This window comes from Mercurialis annua, linkage group LG8 (assembly GCF_937616625.2).
Source record: "Mercurialis annua linkage group LG8, ddMerAnnu1.2, whole genome shotgun sequence".
Classification (NCBI taxonomy): domain Eukaryota; kingdom Viridiplantae; phylum Streptophyta; class Magnoliopsida; order Malpighiales; family Euphorbiaceae; genus Mercurialis; species Mercurialis annua.
This window is the reverse complement of record NC_065577.1, coordinates 41,089,259-41,107,337: the sequence shown is the minus strand read 5'-3', so window position 1 is coordinate 41,107,337 and position 18,079 is coordinate 41,089,259. Positions and strand designations below refer to the sequence as shown.

At 30.8% G+C, this 18,079-nt stretch overlaps 3 protein-coding genes across 3 annotated transcripts; all 3 read right to left on the bottom strand.

The window, feature by feature from the left end:
* LOC130014582 (uncharacterized) lies at window positions 1-4,559 on the bottom strand. The gene is made up of 10 exons (XM_050353542.1): window positions 4,273-4,559; window positions 4,048-4,179; window positions 3,140-3,355; window positions 2,822-3,004; window positions 2,265-2,486; window positions 1,776-1,892; window positions 1,545-1,688; window positions 1,067-1,168; window positions 558-626; window positions 1-433 (listed from the first exon to the last, which is right to left on the bottom strand). The coding sequence occupies exons 1-10, from the start codon at window positions 4,450-4,452 to the stop codon at window positions 218-220; spliced, it is 1,581 nt and encodes a 526-aa protein (XP_050209499.1). The 5' UTR covers window positions 4,453-4,559; the 3' UTR covers window positions 1-217.
* An 8,976-nt stretch (window positions 4,560-13,535) lies between these two features.
* Window positions 13,536-16,157, bottom strand: LOC126660825 (protein HOTHEAD-like). Its single transcript, XM_050354517.2, has 3 exons — window positions 16,020-16,157; window positions 15,184-15,828; window positions 13,536-14,602 (listed from the first exon to the last, which is right to left on the bottom strand). Exons 1-3 carry the CDS (start codon window positions 16,111-16,113, stop codon window positions 13,728-13,730), a joined length of 1,614 nt encoding a protein of 537 aa, XP_050210474.1. The 5' UTR covers window positions 16,114-16,157; the 3' UTR covers window positions 13,536-13,727.
* On the bottom strand, window positions 16,019-18,068 carry LOC126660826 (uncharacterized). The gene is made up of 4 exons (XM_050354518.2): window positions 17,509-18,068; window positions 17,335-17,423; window positions 16,941-17,090; window positions 16,019-16,789 (listed from the first exon to the last, which is right to left on the bottom strand). The coding sequence occupies exons 1-4, from the start codon at window positions 17,606-17,608 to the stop codon at window positions 16,634-16,636; spliced, it is 495 nt and encodes a 164-aa protein (XP_050210475.1). The 5' UTR covers window positions 17,609-18,068; the 3' UTR covers window positions 16,019-16,633.
* Window positions 18,069-18,079: the final 11 nt, after the last annotated feature.

Genomic DNA, 18,079 nt, shown 5'->3' with positions numbered 1-18,079 from the left:
TATAAAACAAAATCCCAGCATTGATTATAAAGCTAACAAAAAAATTATCGTTTCACAAAAATTCACCCCTCTTGAAGACTATCTTTGACTACGACCAGTAAAAAAATCGAGTTTGAGACCAGAAATGTGTCGCTACCTAAAATGTCATGTGATCTGTTTCAATAATTTTCTTTTAACGCAATCTACCCGGTTCTCTGGGCAACTTGTAACCATTGCTTCACAGAGCTTTCCTCCCGTTTATAAAATTCATGGTGATGCTCTCGGCTGCTCCAACGTAGCTACGTGGAGTCAGCTCCAAAAGATAGGCTTTTGTTTCTTCTGACAATTCCAAGCTTTCGATGAATTCTCTTAAAATTTCTTTGGTAACAGCTCTTCCCCTCGTCAGGTCTTTCAGCTTCTCGTAAGGCTCTGGAACGCCATATTTCCGCATAACCTGCACATGATTTAAAAAAGTAAGGGGCGCTGTACTTGGAAAAATTCAAGATTCGATATTCCAATTTAACTTGTGTATGAAGGAAAATAAAAGAAAAATAATTATAAGATTAAAAGGTACATACCATTTGTATTGCTTCCGCAAGCACCTCCCATGAATCATTCAAGTCTTCACTCAAGCGACTTTCATTCACCTTAAAGAAACGCATGAAAGATAAGCCAGTCTATATTTGATCAATCTATTAAAAGGATTAATAGATTTTAGACTTAATTGCTTTAAAAATCACGAATTTTAGCGTCTTTGGCAAATTTAACACCAACTTTTAATTTTTGCAATGTTGAGCACCAACTTTCTAATTTTTGTAATTCGAAACACTGAGCAATTTTCCGTTAAAAACTTGCTGATGTGGACCCAGACCAATGTATATACCGATGTCCATATCAACATTTTTTAGCGGAAAATTGTTCTGTATTTCGAATTGCAAAAAAAAAAATGAGAGTTCATGTTTTAAATTGCCATTACTGAATGAAAGTTTGTGTTGAAATTCCAAAACACGCTAAAGTTTGTGGTAAAATTCCAAAACATGTTTTAAATATTTTCAACAGATGTAGCTTAAAATCAGCTGCTTCATACCTGTAGCTTTCCTATTCCCTTCAATGCACTTTTGTAGGCTAAAAGAGAATGTCCAAAACCATAGGCCATAGTCCTCAAAGCAGTTGAATCAGTCAAGTCACGCTGAAAATAAAACACATAACAAGAAAGGGTCATGGCCAAGATAGATAATTATAAAACTTGCAAAGTCAATGCCTTTGTGATCTGCGGAACAGGTACATAAAAACCAAAGCAGACACGACAAACTAGATTTTAAGACCTAGCCTACAAAGAAAGAACCATGGAAAAAGAAAGCAAATAAACTAGCCAAATTTTGCACCATGCAACCTATGTTAACACACAGATCAAGCCTACATCAGCCACTTTTGGACAAGTGTTGTGCGTGACTTTTTAAATTGGCATATCATAGCTACGTGACTAGATGCAACAACCAGAAGGGTAGACAAGCATGCGTATGACGTATAAATATAGGTCAAAACAGAAACGGACTGCATCTTACCTGCAAACGTGAAATGGGCAACTTCTGAGCGAGATGACACAAATTTGCATTGGCGACTCCAAGGTTACCTTCACTATTTTCAAAATCTATAGGATTTACTTTGTGAGGCATAGTTGAAGACCCAATCTCACCAGCTTTAGTTATCTGCTCCAAATTATGAACAAAATTAAGTAACCATTCCGTATTTAAATAAAACATTTATCAGTGTCAATCACACTCCAAAACTCCCACCTGCTTAAAGCAGGATAAGGATATATATGTCCATAAGTCTTTATCAAAACCAATCATGATAGTGTTAAAAATGACAATTGCATAAAAAAGTTCTGCCATATAGTCGTGCGGTTCAATCTGCAAAATAAGAATAAAGACACCATTAGAAAAACAGACAATGGCATTCTTAAACATAAAGAGGAATATAGAAGGGGAAAGAAGAAAAGAAGCAAACAAGAATCGTGCTACGCAGTCATTCAAAGACTTCCAAATATTTCAACTAGTACTTACTGCTGACACTCTACACAAGTAGTTCAAAAGTTTATATTGACACATTGCCAATCCATTCAGAGCTTTAATGCAAAGAAAGCATCTTATCCACTTCTTATACACGAACTGTTTTACCATTTGCCATTTTTTCTATTTCAGATATATTTGATAGAGTAAAATTCCAATTTTTTTAACACAAAGTCTAACTATGATATCTTTAAAAAGGGCAGAAGAACACACCTGATCGACATATGGATTAAAGCACAACCCTAGCGATTCCACAAACTCTTTGGCAATCAAAGGCCAATTAACTTCAGGATATGCAGCAAAATGTGCATTATAATTTCCAACTGAACCAGCAAATTTTCCCTCTATCTCAACTATAGCAATTTTCTTCCGTCGTTGGCTTAACCTAGCAGCAAAAATTGTCATTGCCTTTCCCATAGTTGTAGGAGAAGCTGTCTATAATACAAAAAAAAAGTCACAAGTTTACAGCCACAAAATTGTTAGCTTAGAATACACCAATTATACACTGTAAAAGTATCAACCAATATTGAAAGCAAACTAAAACAGCCAAAATTATGAAGCCAAAGCTGATAAGATCAATAAATATGTAGTATACACTTTATGTTACTTTTGTTGAATACAATAATATGACCGGCATGCTTAAAAGATTAAAATCAGACAGAGATTCATTTCTGACCAATACAAAAACAGCATACATTTCAGACACGGGAATATTGATTTCTACTAAAAAACGACACTGCATTAATAATTCAAAAAGATAGCTCATTTACCTGTCCATGAGTGATAGAAAGCATTGGAATGGAAGCATATTCTTCAGCCATGTTACATATTGCTTCAATTAATTCATCCATGACAGGAAACATGACCTTGTTCAATGAATCTTTCAGCATCAAACCATGGGCAAGGTTGTTGATATCCTCAGATGTGCAAGCGAAGTGGAAAAATTCACGCACCTGTAGGCTAAAAGAGAGATGGTTATTTTAATCATTAAATTTTTAAAGTAAACAAATCAATAATGGTTAGTTAAATCAAATTGATATAAGCAAGTTGATTCCAACACATAAAACAATAAATGTATCACTAACAACCTTAGCTATCTCTGGATGTACTTGGCATTTCTTTTTCAAGAAGTATTCAACTGCTTTTACATCATGGTTTGTCACAGCCTCAATGTTTTTAATTTCCAAGAAGTCGTCCTCGCTAAACCCGTCAACCAATCCTTGCAAATAAGACTGAGCTTCTTCTGTGAAGTTGGGAACTTGAGTGACTTCAGGAATTTGTGAAAGCTTCAACAGCCATTTGACCTGAGATAGGGATTCTACGCTTAGTATTAACATTATCTTGGGTATGAAGGAAGGACCATAAAATTGGAGTACGAGAAGGGTATTAGCACATGGTAAAAGCTCATAATGAAAACATAAAACTAAAACAAGAACTCCCAAGCGCACTAATCCTGATAATTTCTTAACACAACATTAAGTTATTCAAAAACAGCAGATAAGAAGGACGTAATTACTGATTTCACCTTACTTGTGAGCCTACTAATTTTTGCTTTAGTAACATGGTGTGCCTACTGCCTACTAATTTGTGGAATATGCTTTGATTATAAGTACTTCTTCTGCAATAAATTGCTGACATTTTAATTGCAAAATCAATGGCTTAATTTTCTTATTTGATCATTGGTAGTTCAAAATTCAAAATAAAAGGTTACCATCCTATGCACTTCGAAGGCACTAAATTGTACGGAAATAAACCTTAAACATCACCAACCCTAAATTAATACTATCAAAGCATATGTATTAAAGTGCAACAAACTCCAGAACCAAACTATGAATATCAAAATCAAACTCATAAATAACAACATGTAAAGTATGATCAGTTGGACCAAATTATGCATAGAGTAATATATTTATAACGAGAGCATCTGGCTTGTTCAATTATGAAATAATTAAATACATATGAACCCAAATTAAAACTAATAACAAAAAAAAGATACCTCCACAAGAACTCTATAATACATCAGCGCATATTCACTTAAATAAGGAGACAGCTCGTCCACTTTATCGTAATACCGTCCATCCAAGGGGGATAACGCCTTGGAATTTCCAGTTGCCGCAGTAACAGCCATCTTCAACCACCAGCCAAATAACATTAACACAAATCAAACTTTAATTGCAAAAACAAAAATTAAATAGAACGGAAATGTAATATAAATAATTACCTTAGCACGAGCAGTGAGTCTCTGAAAGGTAGATTTGCATGAGAAATCAGAAACACGAAGCGAAGAATTGTAACGTATTGATTTAGGGAACTGAGGTGTTAAGCTTGAGAGCTGAGTGATTGAATTGAAAACCCTAGAATTTGACGAAGAATAAGTAGAAGAAAACGCAGTGCAGTCCATTTTGGAGTGTGATACAAACTTGTTAAACAATCGCACTCTTTTATAGTCTCTGGTTTTTGAGTTTAGGTAGGAGACAAAAGGAAAAGATATTTCTAAATTAAAAGTAAAAATGAAAAGTAGTAATCCAATCAAACCAAACCGAATCAAAATTATAATTACAGTTTGGTTATTTGGCGAATATGATTTAGTTCGGTTTATAATTAGATATGAGTTTGGTGTTCGATTTTCGGTTCAGTTTGAACATTTTAAAAACCAAAAAACCGAACTATAAAATAAAAAAATTATATTTTTAGGTTTTATTCTTTTATTATAGTTGATATATAAATAAATAAATTTCATACAATATATACATATACTAATAAATATATATAAAAGTTTACTAGACACTTATTATTTAAAATTTAAATTAATTTTGAAAAAAAATAAAAATTTCGGGTTTTAACTGAATCAAACTAAACCAAACCTAATTTTTCAGTTCGATTTGGTGTAATTTATATTTAAAATTTCAGTCCGATTCGTTTTTGAATTTTTACGAAACTTCAGTGATCAGTTTGTTTGGTTTGTTGATCGAACCAACCGAACTATCCAAATACACAGCCTTAATCTCAACTCAGTAAAAAATTATTTACATTTTAAAGATAAACATAAATCTTTCAAAATGAGAAAGATTTGACTTGACCGCTGCGGAGTATATTTTATTAGGTAAGCCGGCATAATTGGCTAACTTTTAGCCCAAGTAAACTCTTGTAATTTTAAAACGAATAAAGGATCAATTCACCCCCTCACCTTAGCATGAAATATCAAATGAGCCATTTAAAAAAAAAAAATTGGGTCAAACTATCCCGCAACTTAGCAAAACCGAATCAACTCAACCCGCAACTTAACGAAACCGGCTCAAATTCATCCTTCTGACAAAAAAGAGAGAGTGAATTACCTAATTAAAAATAATAATCTTAATTTAATACTAATTAAACATAATTAAAATTCTAATTAAACCTATCTATTCTAATTAAACACCTACAACTAATCAACCGAAAACCGCCGCCGCCGTCACCGTCAAACATTTTGTCTACCGCCAGAACTGCTGCCGGAAAAAATTCCCTCCCCCCTCCCCGGCAGATCTGTTCTTTTGAAGAACATATCTGCATCTGTTATTCGTGAAGAACAGATTTATTCTTCGTGAAGAACAGATTTGTTCTTCACGAGAAGAACAACAAATCTTATGTTCATCTCGTGAAGAACCATTGATATGTTCTTCTCGCGAAGAACGGATCTCTGTTGTTCTCGAGATCTGTTCTTCGCGAGAAGAATTGGTTTCTGTTCTTCTCGCGAAGAACAAAGGTTGTTCTTCGTGAAGAATATCCAATCTGCTGTTCTTCATGAAGAACAGATACAGATCTGTTCTTTTGAAGAACATATTTGTTGATCTGTTCTTCAAAAGAACGGATCTGCTGGCAAAAAAAATTCGACAGGAAGCAAAATCTGTCGACTGCCGTGGAAGAGGAAGGAAAAAAAAGAAAACGGAAATTTTGGTGGAATGGACATGGAACGTGGGAAGGAAAAGAAGAAAAAAATGGAATTTTGGTCCCTAAGTTTTTATTTGAATAATAAATTAATTTTTAAAGTTTTAAAATAAAATGAATAAAATTGTAATTTTAAAATCATTAATCACTAAACCAGAAAATGAAAAAAATATTGAGTACTATTTTGAACTATTTTCCCTTCAAAACCAGAGAATGTGTTACACTCTTCTAGAGAGGGTGCGATTTGTACGATTTTGCAAAGTTGAGGGTCTGTTTGATCCAAAAACAGTAAAAATGACTTATTTGAAATTTCATGTCAAGTTGAGGGGGTGAATTGATCCTTTGTTCATTTTAAAACTATTATGTATACTAAAAAAATAGGTAAAAAGTACAAAAAAAACCCTCCAAATTTATCTAAAAGTACAAGACAATCTTTTATTTATTTTTGGTATAAATAAACCCTCACAGTTCTAAAATCGAACAAGAATTCTCCTCCAAGTTTGACTTTGACAAACAGACGTTAAATGGGTGACGTGGCACTAGAAAAACAATTCAAAACACCCTTACTTTTTAAAATTTTAGTTTAGTGATTTTTTATCTTTTTCGTTCCATTCTATTTCATTTTTGAGTTTGTGCAAATCAGAAAGACAATGACGAGTCAAAAATATTCGAACCTCAACTCAATGTTTCACGGTTGATCCAAGACGATTACAGCATTTCCTTTAGAATCTTTTACCTAATAGGGAGAAGAACTCCATAATCTACTTATCAAAATCAAATTTCAATTTTTTTTTTATTATTTCACCCTCATAAAAAGTTCAAAATACCTTTAAAATTTAAAACACTTACCAAATTTATGCTTATATATCTTTTTGTATTATTTCACCTTCTTATTTCTAATTAACTTTAATTATTTTTTTATTAAAATCAAATAAAAATTGAACCACCCTAACTCGACACTCTCGGAACAAACGACAGCGGGCATACCAAATTAATAATTTTTTTAAAAAAAATAACAACCTCAATTAATTAAATTTCAATTAGTAAAACCTAATTAATTATAGTTAATTAAAAAAATTCCGACACCGCCGTCTTGAACCCACCGCCGCCCTCTTCAGCAAATGAGCTACTCCTCTTCTAAGAAAGACCACCTGCTGCTGGTCTTCCAATGGGGAAGACAGATTTGTCTTCCCCAAAGGAAGACCAAACTCAATGATATATCTTTCATTTTTGTTTCGTCCATAATATAATTGTTTTATTCATTTTTTGTGTTAGTCAACTGAATAAAAATATCAAAATAAAAAAAATTAATTTAATTTTTAAATTCATATTTTTATTATGTCTAAATAAAAATCATATTATTATGAGATTTAGTGAGTTAATAATTTCAATTTACTTTTATCGTATTTATCTAATTTTTTTAAATCATTAAATTTTATTTAAATTTTAATAAAAAATAAGTTTCACGACTATAATTTTAATATGATTTTTTTGACTAAATTATTTAATTCAATTGACTAATACAAAAAAAATGAATAGAAAAATTAAATTATTAATGTAAACAAAAATGAATGACTATGTAGTTTGATTTTCAAACAAGTGAAACAAAAGTATAATTTTTTTTCACATGTATGAACTTCACAGTAATTTTTTCAAAACTTTATTATTTATAATAAATTTGATGTAAGAGTGAGCATTTGTTCAAATCAACCAAGCCAAACTCTTTTAAACTTAAAATTGAATTTACAAAAAAAAACATTAACTGAAACTGAACCGACCTTTTAAAAAATAAACTAAATCAAAAAGTGATTTTCTTTTTAAATATCGACCTGTTATGTTAAAACCGATAAAAATATACAAAAAATGAAAAAAGGTTTAATATTTGAATATCTAGTCAGTCGGTTAATTTTAATTTAAAAATTTAAAACTAAAACCAAAGCGATCTCTGTTTTAATCGTACCAAACCGACCAAAAGTTGATTCGACCAATTAAAATGGTCAACTGAACATATTGGTTCAACTATTTTCCTAAATATATGAATAGCGGCTTATTTAATTCAGCTGTTTTAGATAGCGGTTAGATAACAGTTAATAGTTGATAGACATTATAAATATATATAAAAAACATATTTTGATTTTTATTTTTTTTATTATAGTTGACATATAAGTAAATAAGTTTTATATAACATATAGACTAATACATATATAAAAAATATAATAATAAAGATATAAAATTATAATATTTGAATATACTATTTTGTTATAGAATATAATTATATAAATTAAAGTTGATGGGTTACACAAGTAATTTATAAAATAAAAAAAGTACAAACTAATCCTTATAAACTATAAAGTAATGAATACATGTAGTGTAAATTGTTTAAAACTTTAAATGGTGGAATTCAACTCATGTTCAAATAAATTTATTAATATTTGAAAAAATAATGTAATTTTAATTAAAACCAATTATTAAAAATAATTATAAACTCATTTGAAAAATAATGTATACTAAATTAACTATAATTTATTAATGAGTTTATGAACTAATAATAAATTCATAATCAAAGTTATATATGAACTTGCTCATGAGCCTTTAATCAAGCTTGTGTATGGTTTAGTTCACAATGAACGCGATCATGTAAAACAAAGTTTGTCACTTTATATACAAGCTGTTTGTGAACATAGATAAATGAAACGCAACTAAATCAAATTCAATCCCTTTGAATTAAGGGCCTTTTATATAAAATACAGGAAATCAGCTACATTTTACTTTTATACGATCCAATCCAAATGTTCACTTTACCTACCTCATTTTCTTACTTTAATAATATTTACTTCAAATTCTTTTTTTATACGATTTTTCTTATTTCTCTCGATCATGTTTCTTCTCCATGATTTTTGTTAGAGCTGTGAAAGAAAATTTCCACGATTTCTGCTCCTTCATCTCTGCGATTTCTTCTCCTTCTTCTACACGATCTCCAAATTTTCATTTTAATTTTGATCTCATTTTCTCCACAAACTTCTCCTCCATAAAATCCTGTAAGTTCTTTTTTTTATATAATTTTTAAATTTTGTTGAGTTTTCGATACTTGTATTTAATTTGTACTGTTTGTACGGTGTTCTCCATTGATTTATCGTTCTTGTTTTTTTGAATTATGTCAGTCTAATTTTTAGGGTGTTGTTGTTCATTTTTAATAATCTGTTTGATTTGTTGCTTAATCTGATTTGAAATTAGTTTGTTTAATCTTATTAATTGTTGTTTGTTGATTGAAATTATGAATTAAGTTTTAGTTTTAGTTTTTAATTTTAATGATTGTTTTTTATTTTATTATTGTTAATTTGATTAATTTTTAAATTATTAGGTATTTTAATATAACTACTCTTTTGATTTTTGTGTAATTTATTTAATTTTTTACTTAATTTATTTTGAAATTGTCTTGTTTAATTCTATTAACTGTTATTTTGTTGATTAAAATTATTATTTTGTATAATTAATTTTATTTAACTTGTATTGATTGTTTTCTGATCTGTTATTGTATGTATTTTTTATTTTATTTTGTTCTGTTTTTGAAAGACTTGTTAATCTTTGTCTTTTCACTTGTTGACATGTTGTTGATATGATGTTGATTGTATCAGTCACTTAAGATTAAGTCAATATCTAGTTCTTCGAAGAAGAAACCTTATAGTGAACCTGCAAAGGATTTGGATGATGTCTTTATTAAGACTAGTTTCACATTACGTGCTATGCATGTGGCTCGTAACGTAACTCGTCAATGAACATATTAGTAAATTTATTATAATTATATCAATTTTTATTTATAATTAATATTAAATTAGTTAAGAATTTTTGTAAAAATAAATATAATATATTCGGTTATTGAATTTTTTTCCATACTGATTTTTTTTCTTTTGGTTTTATAATTACCATAATTAAATAATTAACTTAATTTTTATTAATAATATCTTTAAAAATAATAAAATAGAAATATAAATAATAATATATGGACCAAATATAGTATTTTAATTTAATAGTTCAATCAAACTAAAAAATAGGTATTTCTATGGAGAAAATTTAGTTATTTTTTACATACTAAAAACTAAATTGGAGATAATTTATCTACCTATTCTAATTAGGACTTTAATTACAATAGTGATTAATTAAATAACTAATTAATTAATGACTATAAAACCTTTATTTAATAGTAAAATGGAAAGGATTATTCAGTAAATTTGCATGTCCCTCCATCCGTGCTTTAATATATAGTATAGATATAGATATTTCATCTTTTTTATTTTGTGAAATGAAATTGTATCGTATTCGAATTTGTCAAAACTTGGTTAAGTATGAGAGATGGAAGACGGAAAACAATTACACAAGTGATGCTGAGGAACTATGCACCTGCGAAGAGAATTGAGGAAGCAAAATATTTTGAAATATATTTTTTTAATTTATGAAATATTGTGTTGGTTGTATGTACAATATTTTTTTATTTTTATATATAAGGATGATTTTAATTTATTATTTGAATTTGTTGTTATTTTTTCATATTGTTTTGAGTACTTACTCTAATATTCTTTATCTGTTTCATATATTTTCAATTTCTATACTTTTATTCTTTTAATAGAATTATTATTATCATATTAGCAAGTTATCAACATGATATCAACATGATATCAACAATTAATGTTAATTTAGTCAAGATATTTGTAAAATGAAAATATTGATTGATTTAACTCAAAAACAATCAACATATTATCAAAAGCATGTAAATAGCTCATAAATACAGCAATTTAAGACTAACTTTATTTTTCTTTCAATGATTGAAAAATCAACATGTTCTCAACAGTATATCAACAACATGTCAACATAAAATTGGAAATCAAAAAGAGTTGAAATACTTATCAACATAAAGTCAACAATAAATCAACAACGAATCAACAAGAATAAAACAAAACATATTTATTAAAAAAAACTGTGACAATCAATAAAATATCAATAAGAAATCAACAACATGTCAACATGATAATACTAACATATCATTATCTAGTCTCAGATAAAATTTATTTTGTTTAGTTTATTTCACGGATAAAGTTATCTAATTTGTGAAATGAAATTGTATCGTACCTGAGTTTGTCAAAGTTTGGTTAAGTATGAGAGATGGAAGACGGAAAACAATTACACAAGTGATGTTGAAGGAATTATGCAGCTGCGAATAGAATTGAGGAAGCAAAATATTTTGAAATAGATATTTTTAATTTACGAAATATTGTATTGGTTGTATCTATAATTTTTTTTTTATATATAAGGATGATTTTAATTTTTATTTGAATTATTGTTGTTGTTTTTTCATATTGTTTTGAGTACTTACTCTGATAATTTCTTTATCTGGTTCATTAATTTTCAATTTTTTATACTTTTATTGTTTTTTTAATAAGAATTACTATTATCATATTAACAAGTTATCAATATAACGTCAACATGATATCAACAATTAATGCTAATTTAGTCAAGATGTTTGTAAAATGAGAATATTGATTGATTTTAGTAAAAAACAATCAATATATTATCAAAAGCATGTCAACAGTTTATCAACATAGCAAATTAAGACTAACTTTATTTATATTTCAATGATTGAGAAATCAACATGTTATCAACATAATGTCAACAACATATCAACATGAAATTGAAAATGAAAAATAGTTGAAATACTTATCAATATAATGTCAACAATAAATCAACAACGAATCAATATAAAAAATAAAATAAAACATATATTTTTGAAAAACTGTGACAATCAATAGAATATCAACAAAAAATTAACAATATGTCAACATGATAATGCTAACATATCATTATCTAATCTCAGTCAAATTTTATTTTTTTAATTTATTTCACACAAAATTATCTAATTTGCTAATGTTTTTTTAGAATACAATATTCAATGTTCAATCAAGGAAATACCAACTGATTATCAACACTAAATCAACATAAGATCAACAACACTGTAATATTATAATATTTTAGCAATCAAACATCATCAACAAATTGAGCTACAAAATAAAAAAATATTGAAATACAAGCAAACAAAAACAAAAATAAAAAATAAAAAATTATTCCATATAACCATAATTTTATATTACATAACATGAAATTAGCATTATAATCTTGAAATATAATCTCTATACATGTTTAATAGTGAAAAAACAGTAAAAAACTATAGATCTGAAAATAAAAAAAGAAGAAAAAGAACAATGAATAAATTATAGTTTTGAAATCAAATAGATGACGACGGCGAGCGGAAGAGATGATGGCGTTGGTGAAGATGACAACAGAGACGATGATAAGAACGATGACGGAGGAGCGGAGGAATAGAGGACGGCGAAGCGGAAGACGGCGGGACATAAAAATTAAGAACGATAAAGAAAGAGAGAGAAATATGAGTTGAGAAAAAGAGAGAAATATGAGTTGAGAGAAAGAGAGAATTGAATGATGAGTGGAGAGAAAATAAATGAAATTATGATGATTGTGCTTTTAGGGTTGAATATTTAAAATCCGTATAAAAATTATAATTAGCTCTGTGTATGGTAGTTTAGTAAGTGGAAAGTATGACATGTATAAAAGTAAACAATTAGCCAATGTAAGTTGTTTGTGTAAAAAGCCCTTGAATAGAAGAGCATAAATTACATTTTGAGTCCATTTATCTAGACTAACAAACTCGAGCTAACTTAAAGCCTTTTATAAGTGGCCGGATTCATTTACAACCCTACCATACTAATATTCAGAATCGACTAATTAATAAAAATATAAATAGAGTTTAATTTAAGAGGGAGGCAGCATCAAACTGAATAAAAAATTTAAAATAAATAAATAATTTAGGTGGTAAATAATTTTTCTTTTGCAAATTTAGCGAGTAACCATTTTAAAAGTAATTTTTTTACTAAAATTTATTAAAATGCAACTATATTACAAGACATTTTCGTTCTCAAATCATGTCCTCGTACGGTTCGAGAAAAATGATTTGAACTTCTGTATAAATCTAAAATTCTAGTCAAATGGATCCATAAAATCGGCGAGTTCTGATCTTTTTGTTCGAAATTTCTTCGTTCGTACCGAACCGCTTGCAGAATCAAATCCTGTTCCACAAGATCCTATATCAGCTATACATCCTTCTTGCATTTATGCCGGAGACGTCGCCAATGCTATGAGCTTTAGCTTATGTAGATCAAAAATGATGAATGGAATTGTGGCACAGCTGGAGAACGGCATTGAATAGAGCTTTTCCTATGAAGGTATATAAGGACCAGATTAACCCTTTGAATTAGCCGATCTTACAAAATCGATCGGGCGTCCATCCCGTCCCGGTGGAGGTTCCTTCCACACCGCCGGTTCTATTCGTTGCAGTTGGCGAAATCGTCTTTCTTACCAGATTGGTTGTGATACAAATTGGTTGTCATACAAACGTTTTGTTTAATTACAAATTGAATGGATTCAAAACACCGTTACTGCATGGATCGGGATTAAAAACTCTCCCATTTTCATCCATTAAATAATATTTAAATATTAATGAAAAATAAAAAAGTTTTTTTATGAAATATATATATCAATATTCATGAATCATACCTTTTGTTACATTCCCAGTCCCTATGTTAATAGGAGCAGGACTCCTACTTTCCCATTCCAAATCAGGGTGGTGAATTGGAATCATGGCAACTCTTATTTTCCCACTTCCCTAACAGAAAATGCAAGGATTTGCTAAGGTTGTTTTTGACTATTAGATACAAAGATATTATCCCTCTCTCTTAGAATTTTGATTCCTTGATACCTTCCAAGCATTAACAGAGTAGCCATAGGATTTGTGCCTGGTGATTCCAACAATGTTGATCCATCAATTACCCTCAGGTTCTCAACTCCATACACTTTGTAATCCCTGTCGACAACCGAGCGGACCGTACAACCGCCATGATAGTGATAAAAGGTTCTCACATTCTTCTTACAGAATTCTCTCAGCTTATCGGTACTCGATGTCTGATTATTCGGAACCCCATTCTTCAAGAACATAACGACAGATTTAGTCCTCGATATCCTTTGCAGCAACCGAGCCATCTCGACACAACTGTCTAAGTCTTTTTTATTCGATAGATAGTTGAATTTGACCGAAGGATTCTGCCGAGGATCTGTGCTGTTCAGTTTCAGCATCCCTTTCGATTCCGGAAATGCAAGCTTAATGGAAATTCGAGTCCTTGTCAACGTTGAACTCGAGTTTATTGGTACAATCCCGCCTTCTATGATGAATTTGAAGTCTTTTGCAATGCCTGCGACTTGAGGAGTATCCGACAGTTGATATTTGGCTTTTGAGTCAGGTATATACGCAATAGCAGGGTTGTCTTGCATCTCTCTTCCGACTCCTTTCAGGTTCAGCACGAGTGGGATGCCGAAATCCTTAAGATGTTTTTCTGGTCCTATGCCACTTAGCATAAGTATTTGCGGGCTGCCTAATGCTCCTGCTGACAATATAACTTCTCCCTTCAAGCTCGAATCCTCAGGTTCCTTGAGGTAAGCTTCATAAGTTTGATTGGTGCTGCCATCGCTCTTGATGAACCTAATGCCACGAGCTATCCTTTCATTTCCTGTACCGTCATCATATAAAACATGTGATCATTATGAGTTTAATTATCTAAGAATACATTTAGGGGGGAGCAATCAGTTGGTTCAGCTAAAAACAAACCAATTTGACCAAAACCAAATTGACGAAATTACTTTCTCTCTTTAACCGAACCAAGTGAATTAATCAAAACTGAAATAGCCTAAATTTAATCTCTCTTTAAGCAAACTAACCGATTTAACATAATTCACCAAAACCAAATCAACCAAATTACTTTATCTCCTTATCAAACCGACCAAATTAATTGAGTTAATCCAAATCTTAAAAATAGAAAACCGAACTGACCAAATTTGTCGGTTAATTCAATTAACTAATAAAAATAAACAGAATAATTATCAAAACTAAATAAAAAAAAATTGGTTAACTGAAATTTTAAAACTCTTAACTATAGCCAAATCAAAGTTCTACATTAACCAAACCAACCGAACTAACCTAAAATCTTTAACAGAATTGATCAAATTAGATCGATTAATTCGGTTTAACCAAAATATATCAAATGGTGATTGCGGAATGGAAAATTCCTACGCAACAAATATTTACTCTTACCATTGCCATGGAAAATGATGTTCTTTACTGTTGCATTCAGAAGAACTGTGATTTTTTCTGGATTTCCTGCTCTCAGAAGATCAGCTGAGGTATGCCTTGTTCCATTTTTATCATAGATAGTTCCACCAATCTTTGTTCCCTCAATATGTTCCCAGATAAACCCATTATAAGGAAGAAATCCTGCTTCAAGCAAACAAAATTTAAGAGCAGATTGCCAAGCGGTAAGCTCGGGTTTAAAAACAACTCTAGACTCCACCCACTCATAAGCTTCCTTCACCAATTCTTCATCCCACCCAACTCTTTTAACAAAATCATCGCTAGCTCTACTATAGAAGGCGGCATTTATCCCTGAAGATCCTCCAAGAACTCGTCCTCTATGACTCGGAACTCCTTCCTCGGACGTAAACCTTTGAGCCGCTGATGAAAATTCATCAGTTTGAAGAAGCGCGAGACCATAATACATCCGATTCCATACTAATGGATTTTCGTAAGGAGAACCACCTCGTTCTACTACAAGCACAGAGTACTTTTCTGAGAGAGTTGCCGCCAGGGGACAACCTGCGGTGCCTCCCCCAACTATAATGAAATCAAAAGACTTTTTCGAGACCTCTTTAACATCTGAAGTCAGGAACGGGAGCCTTTTTCCTAGCACAAAATCAAAAGATGATCTATCTTAATCCAAGGGTCATGTGTACAATAACAAGATCATCTCCAAGATTATAAGATAAAAATTTGAATCTTTATTCGAGTTTTAATACACAAACAAAAATATAATCAATGCATCATGTATCTAAAAGGAATCTATCACCATATGGAGAACAGTTAAGAAGCAATACCTTGAGGCACTGGAGAAGATTCGGACAAGTGAACAGTCAAAACGAGAAAAGCTGTGAGAAGCCAACGACCATGGATGGTTACTAAATAATTCATCTTTTTGCTTTTCCAACTTCTCTGCCAAAAGAATTACTTAAAAGTTGAAGCAATGGCTTCATGTATAAGTTGACTATAGTGGTCTATCATAATTAAGTTTGCCGACCAAGTAACAACAATTGACCAAGGCTCCTGAAGAAAAATATATATTTAACTATGATTTAGTCTTTGTTAAGTCATCTAGATAATTTTGATTCTATGACAATTCCTTGATCTCTATATTTTAGTGCTGTGGTAAGTAAGTGGTCTGTGGTCCTACAACATGGAGACCCACCATGACATTAGAAAAATAATAAATGAAAAAGAGGAGGAAGAAGACTGCACGCTTACTCCTGCTTATAAAATGACTTCTCATTTCTCGCAGCAACTACTAAATTATAATATCTAAAGATTCTATATGAAGTTATTAAAAAAAAGGGAAGAATTGATCACACTACAATCAGAGTATGCTGAGCTAAGCTTCTGCAACAAGGAGAAATTTCTGAAACTTTTATTAGATTCTGCAGAGTTAGGTGCAGAACTATCTAGGTAAGAATCCATGCTGTGAAACTGCAATTTCAAATGCTTTAATTCTTTCCCCACGAGAAAAACCATTGCGATCATATGATGATATTTCATCGATATAAAGTTCCTGACAAGCCTTAACAAGCTCTTCGCCAAGAGCTTCAGCAGCTTCCTGCAAACAGAACAAGAATAAGCAGCATTGAGATGAAAAAACTTCAAATAATCCAGCATAAACACACTGTACAAAATAGATAACCAATATAACACTTGCTGTTATTTTAATATCATTTAAATTGTGGAAATCTTGATAGAGTAGTACTTACAATCTTGCTACAAGAACCGCCCCGCAAAGATTTTTGTAATGTGTTTCCATAAAATAAACACTTCTTGTTTTCGTCATCTACCAGCATAGCGTATAATTGCTTAGTTGAACAGAAGACTGAAAGCCGTGGCTTTTCGGACGTGCCATTGAACTGGTATAAACATTCAAACAAACAAAGATAAACCGCATAAACAAACTCAATTCCAGCAAAACATTATCAAAAGAACCCATTACGATCAAGATAAACAATCAATCAGGATCAATCAACTTCGAAAATGATAAACATCTTTATATTCGCAAAATCTTGTAACTAAAATGAAAAGGAAAAAAAGTGGCTAAACTTCAAAGGCATATGCTTAGTGTGCAAAATGCATAGCCATTTAAAATATACCAACCTTCTTTCGCCTTCTTAATTCTATGGTTTTTGCACTTTCTGTTCTAGCATTGGCCCTTTTCTTTGCCACCAATGTCAATACCTGAAAATCTGCATTAAAAGGTGAAGTTTATCAAACTCTACAATAAAATCCCAAAACTAGTTCACAACCAAGAAGTCATTTCAGTCCACTTACTTGTACTTTTTATAGGGAGAAAATTAAAAGCTTTAGAGTGGTTTCCAAAGATATCACAACTTTTGAATTGGAGGGTATGATGAACATTCATAAGAGCCATACTATCTAGAGATGTTGATAGCTTGAGCCTTGAAATAGCCAGAAAAATTTGACTAGATGGTTTAAGTAGGAAGGACACGGACACGGGAAAATGGGACACTTGGACACGGAACACGGCAAAATGAAATTTCGTGTCCGAAACGTTTCCAAGCCGGACACGTTGATTAAACTAAACGAAGTGTCTATGCTTAAACTACAAGAATCAAGCAGCTAAAAAAGATCACACCTTTCAGGTGAGGAGAATGCCACAAGTTGTGATAGAATGCAAAAGAATATTTCTTTGAGGAATTTTATCAAACACTTGGTAGGTGTCAAATAAAACAAATGAGATTCCAAGCTGACTTGAGGGGTGAACTGTTATTTAATTATTTTCTTCCACGATTGCTACCGCCTAGTTATGAAAGTCTGACTTCATATGCAAAAAATTTAAATGTATTGTATATATAGAGAATTTTTTATTTTTTTTATGAGA